The sequence below is a fragment of the Falco rusticolus genome, chromosome 5 (assembly GCF_015220075.1).
Source record: "Falco rusticolus isolate bFalRus1 chromosome 5, bFalRus1.pri, whole genome shotgun sequence".
NCBI lineage: Eukaryota > Metazoa > Chordata > Aves > Falconiformes > Falconidae > Falco > Falco rusticolus.
The window spans coordinates 11,629,100-11,641,209 of record NC_051191.1 but is presented as its reverse complement, the minus strand read 5'-3'; the positions used below and the strand labels follow the sequence as shown (position 1 = coordinate 11,641,209).

Below are 12,110 nucleotides of genomic sequence, written 5' to 3'. Positions count from 1 at the left end.
CTGCAAATTTACTGAGGGTGCACTCGATCTCCTTGTCCACAGCGTTGATAAAGACATTAAACAGAACTGGTCCCAGTACTGAGCCCTGGGGAACACCACTGTGACCAGCCACCAGCTGGAAGTAACTCCATTCACTACCACTCTTTGGGCTTGGCCACCCAGCCAGCTTTTTATCCAGTGTAGAGAAGTAATCTCTTTAAGAGTTTCATTGATACATTTCACATGATTCTTTTTTTATATTCTGTATTTCTGTTCTTGCTATTAAAGAATACCTACAAATGTTTTTAAATTTCCTCATTATAGTAACTGAAGCGTTCAGTTACCACACATTTCCTCTTTAGGATCTCTTTGAATCAGTAAGCTTTTATAGATGAGAACTGTGGCACAGGGTACAGGAGATGACATCCCCAGGGATAACCAAGATACATACAGCTGAACACTCAGAAATGACAGTGGGTCTGTTGTTCCAGACCAGGACTCTTTACTACTGACAGTTTTTTGCTATTCCTAGAACAATCTCCCTTTTTAAGCCTGTTCAAAATTCTGCTGCCAAGATTATTTCCCTTTGCAGCTGTTTCGATCAAACTCCCCCTCCCAACATCTAACACTCCCTGACGTCTGCAATAGCTGCTATCACACTGGAGTGTTCTTCTTCCAAATAACTTTCAAAATTCCACAATTCTGCTTTTGCCCACATCTTTCATTTCATTTCCCATCCTCCATTTATATATTCAAATTAAAACAGACTTCCCATCCTTATTCTCTTTTGGACTTTTTTTTTTGCAGCTTCAGCAGGCATACTGGCTCAAAACAACTTCCCGACTGATATATTTTCACCCCTCTTTCCTCTTTAAGTTGAAAATCATGAAAACTCTTTTTGCTGCTTAAAACATAAGACATTACACACGGGATATATAACTATTTCATTTCAGATATATAGAATAAATTCCTCAAGAAAGGGATTTTACGTTCGCTGAACAGATTTTTACTATCACACTCACACAGAAGATAAAATAAATTATTGAAGGACGTTTTCATACAGTGGATAAGCAGGTATCCACAGTATCATTATTTGCAGCCATCCTGTGTGTTTATGCTGATCAGCCACAGCTGCACACCTTCCTGTAAGAGGCCAAGCACAACATTTACAGATACAGAGCTCCCAGAAATGAAAGCTTTTTTCCTGAAACAACCTAGTTATCTGCTCAGCTTTTGACATTACCATCGTATGTATTTGACAGATGTGGTGAAGAACAAAATCACTGAAGCCAATTCAAGTTCTTACCTTGTTTATAACTTTTCTTCTTAAAAACCTTTGAAGCAAGCCACGCATTGGTTCCCCATCCCACCTAAGTTGAACCCAACGGAAATGCTGCTGAACCAGCAGGTCAGAGCCATGAAGATGACACTTTGCAATTGTCCCCAGCAAAAAGCAGTTCTCATGAAAGTAAAAGGCACCAGAAACTCCATTTGCTAAAAATGAACCATAAAACTTTTTACTGAAATAACCAAAGCTCTGACACAATTTCATATAAAAGCAAGAAGTGACATAATTAGAAAGAAAAAAACACCATCAATTAGCCTCAAAACACACTGTACTTTGTTAAGAACAACTCTTCGTAATAAAATACAAAACAATTTAAATTGTAAATGTACAAACATTACATTATTCTACTGTTCCCTGTCTGCCATGCATTATAATACAACTGTACTGTAGTAAAAACATTTCTCCATCCCAAATTCTTTAAATACCTCTTTGAATAGTGCAAGGATTTTCCGAACTCCGATTCTCAAGAGGTGCCAGAAAATCTCCTAGTAATTCAGATAAAGAAGCTCTCTCCAGATTTTCTAAAATCACAATGGTTGTCTTGCTTACAGGAGGCTGTTTAACTGGGACCAGACAAGCTGAAAGATAAAAATCCCATTAACGTCTACTTATGAAAATTTACTTTTATTTATGTATACAGCTTGTACTGCTACTAATGCAATAAAGTGTTTTTTACAATTTTTTTTTAATTTTTCCTTTTAACTTGCTCACAGAAGCAGACAGACTGTATAGTATGGTCAAAACTGTAAGCATAAAAATCAAATGATGGGAAGAATATCATACTGTACAATAAGAAAAAAAAAAAGCTATTATCAAAATAAATTCCTGAAACAGCTATAATAGTATCTTCATATATAGGAAGGATTTCAGCACACTGAAAATAAATGCAACAGGAAAGATAGCAAAGACCTCTGAAAACATTTCTTTCATTTGCTGTAATACATTTTAAACTTCTAACATGTATTCTTTATACCATGTAGTGAAAAAAGGATTCAGAATATTTCACGTTTATAAAAAACTAATTATTTGTTTGCTACTATCCTCTGTTCAAAACTTCCTCCAATATCTTTAAGAATCACTCAAACAATCAGAGCTAGTTTGAGGCACAAACAGTAGCATCTGAACCTAACAGGCATTAAAATAATATATATCTTTATCTCCTATTTTCACATTTCATATCTTTTCCTTCATTTTTCCTGATTTTAACATCTTATTGCCTAAAAAAGATACAGCCTTTGGAAGGGTTCCTCTAACACTAAATCCCAGATGAATGCTTCTGTAATACAAATACTCAACAAAACACTTGTCTTGAGTATATCGTGCCTTGCATTGTTTCAGAACTTTTTGAAGGTGGTGCTAAAGATGGTCTTTAAGGAATATGATGAGTGATAGAGCAAAACTTAGAGCAACTGACTGCAGGGGGTGATGGCTATTTATTTCCGATTTCCTGAATATTACTGCCCTGTTCTACTAAGAGGATATAGCTGGACAGCAGGGAGGACAGGTACCTCCTCCGTGTCTGACGGAACCATTTAGAGAGAGGAGGAGAGTGCCCTCCTAAGAAAGGACACGTGGCAGAACAATGGGGCAAGAAGCGGGCAGAAAAATGAGACGCAACCAGCAGCACGATGCTGAAATGCAAGCACAAAGTGTTAAGAGCGTGTGGCTGACAGAGTAAAGCATCCAAAAGAAGCAGCTTTCCTAAGAGACAGTGGCTAGTAAACAAACCAGACTATGAATGACTCTCGCCTGCAGGTCAAACACCAAAGCCTAGCTGACTTGTGACTAAATGGTCTCTTCTTCTCCCCCAGCAGTGTGATGGCACTGAAAATGACATGTGGGAATAATCACTGGCACCAGCTATCCTCCGAACTGTGAGCAGGATTTCCTGGGAGAAAAAAACCCAACCTGACATAGATGAAAATACACCGGAAAGTATGCTAACCAACAGAACGGAGCACCCTTCTGCACACCACTGTACGAGCCTGTGGGGTGGCTCTGCTTTTGTTCATGAGCATGGATGTTGTCAGAGGGCACTGTGCAGTTTACTGCAATCAAGAAAGCCAATGAAAGCGACAGGACGAAAGCATACTTGGAGAATAGGATCCACACTGCAAGCGCACAGCAGGTAGTAAGACTGAATGCTGTCTTCTAACTGAACTGTAGTTTTTCTATTAATAAGTTAGTAATTCTAGTTTGTTTGAATAAAACATTTGCTTTGGAGATTCAAATTCCTCTTGGTGTTTCTGATCTGACCATACTGAGAAGGAAAAAGGTAGGGGCTGATCCTCTCAAAGCTCTGTCTGTCTCAAAGTTTCATCATGGCAGCACATGAGAATGTATCCAGAGGCACTGCACTAATAAAATTGAAACTGATGAAGTTTCAAATGCCTAAAGCCCAGCTTCTTTCAGTATGGAAAGTGAAATGTGAAAATCAAAGCTCCTGAAACACAAGGTTATTCCAAGCAGTAATGACATTTATCACATTTATTTTTAATGTGAATCACCATATTGAATGAGAGGTAAACTTAAAATCCTAGAGCTGTAGAAGAGACCACGATAATAAAAGAGAAAAGCCCAACATTTTTGGATGCAAACAGGGTCTTGCTACCAAGGTTAGATTCAAGCTATATTGCCAGTTGTCATCAACAGAAAAAACCCAAAACCTAAACACTCATGAAACAGAAATGGAAAAAAAAAAAATAGAAGAAAGCTGCAAAGGGGTGAAAGCAGCTACCTGAGAACTGCCTGCAAAGGACAAAACTTGTATCTGAGCCAAAATTAATTTGAACAGTACCAAAAAGAAGGAAGCACCATATCACCCTTCAGGCTCTTATTACTGTATGTGTAATATTATATACAATATATAAAATAAAATAGCAATAATAGTATATAGCAATATTATGTACTATATTATCACTCTATGGTTAACACTACAGCAAAATAAAAGAAATCAGAGTTTGAATGCGTGAGTATGGGCAAAACGCAGCCCCCAACCTGCCCAAGAAGAAGCCCTCCACAGAAAACACCACTTTTTCCTTCACTTTTAGCACTATTCTATTTGTTGCTTTTTATGAGTTCCTTCACTTCTGACTGACCCATGTGGCCCCATTCTTCTGCTTTTGTACTTAATTTGCCCATTTTTACCATCATTCATCTTTGGCTACTTTGTCCTTTTTTCACTCTTACCAATTAGTCATCGTGAATTTGCACAATACAGCCTGCTGACCACTTTGAGAATACTTCATTGTGAAGCACCCAAGTAACAGGACTTTAAGCCACCTACAGTTATTCACCTCGATGAAAAATTTGTTCTGCACACACCGACACACACACGCACACATGCACACACACACATGCACTCGCGTGCCTGCCCAGGTGATAAAATATGGCTCAGACCCACACATAAGTATCTAGCAAACAAGCATATGTCAAAAGCAAGTGGTCTGACTTTTAAAGAACTCTTTTACTGCTCCTTTTATTCCCAGAAATGAAATAGTTATAGCTTCCCTTCTCCTGTATTTGTTAAAAACCCACAACCATTACAACAGCTACAATAAAGCAACAATAGACGTTCATTTCTGATGTGCTAGATCTGAAGCACAACAATCAACTTTTAAAGGCTCACAAACAAAGGGAAAAAGAAATGAGACAGAAAAAAATATTAAGAACTATTAATTTTACTTAAATGGCATGAACTTTTGATAGAGCTCCCTATTGGACTGTCATACACAGTTCTACCACAGTGTAGACTCTTACCATTATTTCCGAAGCACCTGAAAAACTATGTCTTCTGTCAAAACATGCCACCCACCATGCAAAATTTTTTAATGTATTTCTTTACTTTGTACCATTAAAACATTTCCTACAAATCATCAAAATCAGTCCTGCTGAAATAACCTTACCACTACTGATGAACAGTTCTGCAAGCTGCTCCTTGGAGAAATCAGCATCCACTTCAACTTTAATGATTTCACATGTGGATCCTGCAGCAACTTGCTTTTGCTGTGTTGAAAATTTATAGATTTGGTGAAATAGTGCAAACTCTAATTTCTGAACTAATTTACTTTATACGTTTGTGTTAATACCTTCATGCAGGCCGCTATCTGATATGCTATATAGTCTTGCAAACTTCCTTCTGGACCATGGAAAATGACATTACGGTACTGTTCAACCTACAGACAGACAATAAATGATTCTTGAAAGTTCAGACTTGGATTATTTTTTTTAACCTAGATGAGACAACCAGCACCTAACAGACAAAGTTATTTGTTTTGCACTACAGGAGCTGAATAATCCTTACTATAGCAGTTTCACAATAGGCAATGTTTGCATACAATATCTTGGAATTACGTTGATAAATTTATATCCTACCTTGTAAAACTACATGAAAAAATATTTTGTCATTATAACAATCACCAAAAAATGAAAAAGTAATGTAGGAAGGATGAGTTGAGGAGTCACAAATATTTTCTTGATTTTGAATTAAAACTGAAAAACCAGAATGATTTTAAAATCATCAGACTAGTTTAAATCACTGCTAACTTAAGGATGTAGTTTAAGGACTTTATTTCCAGTTGAAATGGGGTCATGTTCTCAATACAGCAGAATAAAAATCATCTGTCTTAACTGTAAAATTACATTAGCACTGAAAAGTCAGTAAGGGAACACACTCATATCGTTGTGCACTATTGTTGAATACAGCAGAAACCTATGGCATGTAGCTGTTCTTATAACAACATAAAACATGTTATAAAAACAAAACAAAAACACAACAGCAAGGACACAGCAGAAATTATGCAATTTTAAACTAATGCTGATTTTATTAGTAATGTTAAAACAAATTATGTATGAAAGTTAACTCATATTATCCAACTATCCTTACATTACGAGGTATTAAATAAATTGTAAGAGTTACAGCACAGATAGAGATATATAAGCTAATAATAAAAATCATACCTCAAATAATTCTGATTTACTTTCCCCTCAAAAAGTGGAATGAAATAACTTTAGAAAGAAATTTAGAAAGAACAAAGACATAACAGAGCTTTTAATATATTTTCTTAAGCAGTTCAGTTAATCAGGTGGCAGCTTTTTAAAGAAGGAAGTTAATGCCCTCATGTGACTTAAATTCTTGGGATACGATCTAGTGGGAACTTTATCTTTAAAATAACAGCTTTCATGCTGTTCCATTTTTCAGAAGTCTTGACATTCTTTCACAGCGTAGAAGATAATTTTTTTTAGTCAATGCTATTACAGAAGTTTTTTCATGTATAAACAGCATGCAGAGAGAAAGTAGCTTAGTACCTACCAGGCGGAGGTAATTCTGAAGTGTCTGAAGATGTATCATAGATGCGTAAGTCACACTATTTAGGCAGCCTTCTTGAGGTCCTTTAAAAAAAGATACACAAATAACTTTTCTAAATCTCTCATGTTTATAAGCATGTATGATGGATACATATGCTTTTCATGCAATATCCTACAGCGATCTCCTAAAATTACAGGCTATGCCAATTAAAATGGTGAAGAAATGAAAGGTGTTTATCTACCAACACAGATTCACAGGTATCCATAACATAAGTAAAACGGATACTACTATTTAATTGGAAAAGGTAGTAGGGCTTTTATGTGCCAGCATATTTTCTAAATGTTGTAGACCCTTTCAAATCTAGTTAAAAAAAATAACTGGATATATTAATTGGATATGATCCGAGGATGAAGCAACACTGAAGAACAAAACCAGTAGCAAATGATTCTCAAATTATGTGTTATATATACATGGTGCGACTTAAGATTCAAACCTAAAAAATATGAATTGAAAATTACCAAACAAAAACACTGTGATATGCTCAGCTCTGTTGTTCTTCAAAAAGTCCCATGGTGGCTGGGAAAAAATCTGACCTGTTGACCACGAAATGTTTCCTGTTACGAAGAAAAAATGAGAGAGATGGTTCCTGTATATATATATTGTGTCCTATGCTCAAGCATATTCACTTGCTTACAAAGATTTTGTGCACATACTGACAAATCTGACAAACAAACCAGTCCCATGTACTAAATCGTACTATTATTTGATACATGACTGAGGATACTAATGTTTCCTGCCAACTGAGACACAGATTTAATAGCTAGCTTGTCTTTACATCTTTACGTGTAAAATAAAGTAAAATAAGGTTACTTGCCCACTCTGATTTGAATTGGGCTTTTTTGGGGTGGTGGACAGGTGGAAGGGGATTTAAGATGAAGCACATGAATTTTCAGAATCCTATGCAACTGTTACTACCACCACTGCATTTTGGCCAATTTCTCATCATTTTAAAGATTCTTCTGGTTTGCTTTGATAAGTGAAGTTACATAAAACAGGAGCAGTTCTGTTCTACCTATGCTAATGATTTATGGTCTGGATTTACTGTACATTCTGGATGTCTGTAAAGACATAGTGTGGGCTTTACTTTAAATTGTTTTGTTTCACCTGTAGGAGTACTAAATTGAGTAAAAGACTAATTAACATAGGGCCTCATGGTCCCCAATATGATATTACAGTGCTTAATGAATTGTACCATACACATAGCTAAAAGTAAAGAATGCTTTCATGCCAGCGCTGTTCAGAGTTTCATAGCTAGTACTGGTCTTTCTTAGTCTAAGCTTTAAAAGATCCAGAAATCTAAAGCTATTTTTTATCTCACTTACAAGATTTCAGCAATTCAAGAAAACCCCAAATTTTTGCTTTTCTTATTACACCAATATTGATACCTAGTTTGACAGATAATATACTGCTTGCACTGAGGCCAATGTTGGATTCTGCAGCACTATTAAATGACAGCTCTTCTAGGCTCCTCCATCCATCAGAAGCAATTGCTTGGAAGTGGTTTGTCACTGCCTGACTCACTGCTTTTGAAAAATCATCCCATGATGTTTGTTTGCGGATATTTAAAGCACATATTGTGTTTTCTGTATCAAATTCCTCTGTACCACAGTGGGCTGGTTCAATGCCACTGACTGAAATCCTTACAGGTACATTGAGAGCATCTGTTGAAAAACAGAAATAAAGAATGAGAAAATCTGTAAAACTCAATTAAAAAAATCCATTTATTAAAGACCAATAACATTCAATATTGCAAAGGAAAGCTACAAAATAACTCCCACTACAGAAAAGCAAATGTTAAAAAGCAGCACAGACCACTAAAAAAATCAAAGCTGTGATGAAAAACAAACATTTCTTTTTTTACTTTACAAAAAAATTATTATTACGCTTAAATAACAGGAAACAAGAGAAAACTTAATTAATCTTTTATTTCCTCTTTACAGACTAATTTTTTATAAATTAAGACAGATGGTAGGTTGTGTCTTAATGTTTTAGATTATTGTGGTTGTGCACATTTTTATTGTCAATGCAGAAAGGAATTTTCTGGCTTTTGTGCACAAATGGAAAACACAGTTAGCTGAATCAAATGTCTTTAAGTAAAATCCTAAGAGCCAAGACAGAAAAGTCACTTGGAAGTCTATCTTTGATTTACTATAGAATAAACTGACAAAACATATAAAAAAGAAAGTAGGAAATTTCTATGCATATTCTAGAAACAAAATTAATTTAATGATTATATTTTAAATCTTGCTCTGAAAAATGGAATACAACTCAACAGAAGCAGCAGTCTAATATAAAACATTTAGATGACTCAAGGTGAAAATGAAACTGCCTTCTAACTAATGCCAAAACAATACTTTTTGGAAATTATCCCTGAAATTAAAAATAAGTGCACCACAAAAAAAAAAAAAATATCAGATTATGAAATCTTGCAACATGATTTTAGTTTTGCTTTTGAGTTCAGAAGCTAAATCTTAAGCTGATAGAAACCAATGAAGCTTTTCTAATGTCAGAAAAAAGTCTGTTTTAAATCCAGTAGCCTACCATAGGGAAAAGATTACTCAAAGGCATCCTTCAGATGTGGGATTGTGAGCAATGTATCAAAGGCTTGCCCTTCTGAAGGCTGGACCTCAGGGAAATGAGCAATGACTATAAGAAATACAGAGTTCTCTACACGGAATCAGGCCCCTAGGACAGAGGTACAGCATATGCCTCAATTTCAGCGCATGTGACCTCTACAGCACAGCTGGCAGTCATGGCTCAGATCTGCTGGAGGACATCCCCCTGTCCTACATGCATGGAACACCCTACAGCAGAAACCTTCCTGGACTGTGAGGAAGGTAGAGGATAGTACATACGCAGCTTACCCCAACGCAGCCTTGCCTTGTTACGGTGTATACCCAGATGAAACTCTTGTTTCCAAGCTTCCACAGATCAGATATTGGCGGGGGTGAAGAATTAATTATGATGGCATTGATGTTATCTACAGGCTTAACAAATGAAACAGAAGAGAAAAGGAGTCCAAAGGTTCTGACCTGACCTGACAAAAGCAGCCAAATTCATGATAAGCCTGATCAGAGAAACAAGGTACTAAGACTGATGAAAATACTACAAGCATCAATTTAACAGGCTACAGATTCAGCCATCAGTAACTGGCTTCAGTCTGATAAAGAAGTAGACCCCAGAGGAATTTCTAATAGAAAGTGAGTTGTGTTCCTCTCTGCACCAACAGTAAAATGACAAGAACATAGATACTCTGCTAGCTGAAGAGGAAAATCAGAAGAAGCACACACAAAGCTTCCCTAATTTGTTGATAATCAATGACCTTGACTACCCACAACACAAACACCAAAAAAGTGAATAAATATGAAGCGTCCAAATCTACAAAGAAATACTTCTGAGTATGCAGAGAAACAGAAAACACAGAACTTGCAAGTTCTAACTCAAGAAATACACAGTTCAGCCTGGTTTACTGATTTTTGAGAAAACTTAAGAGAAGGAAGATGACAGGTTCCAACAGAAGAACAACCTTCTAACAGAAGTTATAAATGTTGGAAAAAAGAAGTTCTTTCATGTTGTCTGTAAGACTTTTTTTGAAGAATAAAAAAAGCAATTCCCTCAACAAGAAACAAATTACAAATAAAACTATGCTCTAAAAAGAGATTCAGACAGGAATAGATGATTGCCTTGGCCTAAGAAATTTGACAACTATCCACCATCAAGTGATTGTTCTGCAAGAATTTGAAGAAAAGATAAGAGGAGGATTATAGCTCTGGAAAAAGTAATTACTAATATTAAACTCAGAAATTTTAGGAGAATATAGATGTTTTCACATGTACAATATACACCATCTTTTCAAATGGTTTAAAAAGAAAGACCTAAGTCATTTAATAACCTCCAACAAAATTTTATCATACACTCTTACAAAATCTGGAGAGTAGAAACTTGTTTGGTTTTTGTGGTGCCAAAAAAGTGACGACTGCTATTTTCATATTTCTCATTTTTGTCCCATGAGCTCTTTACTAAAAGCATTTTTATATAGTGCTGATAGCATTTACTTACTTAAGTTTTCTAGGAGATGTTTGCAATCATCAGTAGCAACATCATGCAATGTTCGATTACACTTATCTTTTCTCTCAGCCTCTAGTCCACCATGGCTACAAAGGATTTCTAGACAGTTCTGCAAAGTAAGAACTGCATTATTTACTTGTACATTTGCTGCATTAAAGTGTTCTATCAATATGCAGTTAGACTACTAAATGAAATTCTTACACATGTATTTCCAAAGATAGTCAGCTATGGAGTTTTCATATATAAGCATCCAAATGATGTTCCTCACAGAGTTGAAAACCAGAAGTAAAAATGTTTTATAGCAGACTTGAAAGTCTCAAATCAAGATTCTGAAAAAGCAGAACATATGCTGCCAGGCTTCTACAGTCTTCAAGCCTCAAGTGCTGATCAGTTGAATTGAGAAATTCTTAACATCTGCCCACTAGTTTAGGTATTCACGTAAGGAAACATGCCCAGCTACGCATCCTGTTTTGAACATCTTGGCTTCAATGTTCAGTCAACACTAGAAAAGCAATTCTAAAGCTTAACACAGACTCATTAATGAATCTATTCAGATGGCAATCCATAAAATCAATTTTAACTTTGCAATTCACCAAGTACAAGTTCCCATTGTGCCTGACATCTGAATGGGACACAGCAAAAGAAAAACACTAATTTCAAAATCACCTTGCAAGCCTCTTCTTTGGCAGGTAAATCTGAATTTGTGCAAGCATAGTAACAATGCATAGAAATAAAAATGCATTTCTATTAAACTCAGAAGACAAACATTTTGTGGATGCCAACATGATGTCCTCTTAAAATTCAAAGACTTTAAAAAAGTCAACAAAAGCTCAAGAAAAGCAAAAAATCATTAAAATTCATTAAAAAGAAGCTACTAGCAGATACATTTGTATTGGTACAATCATACTGTAACATAAAAAAATCCAATTTTATAGATCCTTCCAAACTAGCAGGGGAAAAAAATGCCCTCACAAAATTACATTCAAACATCGATTGATCAGTGATCAGAAGACCGATGGAGCAACAATACAGGTGGCCTTCATGAAACCTTTGTCATCCTCAAACATGCCTTTCAAGGACAGATAGCCATATTAGAATTAGACACCACCAAAAATTACATTAGTTAATACTGTATTGAAAACCTCTGAGGTTTAGATAGTAGAGAAACGAGACCCTGAAAACACAGAGAAGCAGCTATTAAGTATTTGGACTCAGCACAGTGGCTTGTTGCAGGTTTGGCTACTGGTTTCAATTTTGTAGCTGTTCTAACAGAAAGACTTTTGTCAGTATATCTGGTACTCTTAACGCCTTTCATAAACATAACAGTCATTTCAAGCTGTATTTCCC

The 12,110-nt window shown here is 35.8% G+C and overlaps 1 protein-coding gene across 1 annotated transcript in view; it reads right to left on the bottom strand.

Annotated features, from left to right (window-relative positions):
* Positions 1 to 12,110, bottom strand: part of CTTNBP2 (cortactin binding protein 2) — an 89,614-nt gene that overhangs the window by 16,504 nt on the left and 61,000 nt on the right. Inside the window, exons 9-16 of the mRNA XM_037389919.1 lie at positions 10,755 to 10,872; positions 8,081 to 8,356; positions 7,154 to 7,249; positions 6,639 to 6,718; positions 5,416 to 5,502; positions 5,233 to 5,332; positions 1,753 to 1,905; positions 1,286 to 1,473 (exon numbers count right to left, since the gene is read on the bottom strand). Coding sequence (XP_037245816.1) covers positions 1,286 to 1,473; positions 1,753 to 1,905; positions 5,233 to 5,332; positions 5,416 to 5,502; positions 6,639 to 6,718; positions 7,154 to 7,249; positions 8,081 to 8,356; positions 10,755 to 10,872 — 1,098 coding nt within the window. The remainder of the gene's footprint in view (positions 1 to 1,285; positions 1,474 to 1,752; positions 1,906 to 5,232; positions 5,333 to 5,415; positions 5,503 to 6,638; positions 6,719 to 7,153; positions 7,250 to 8,080; positions 8,357 to 10,754; positions 10,873 to 12,110) is intronic.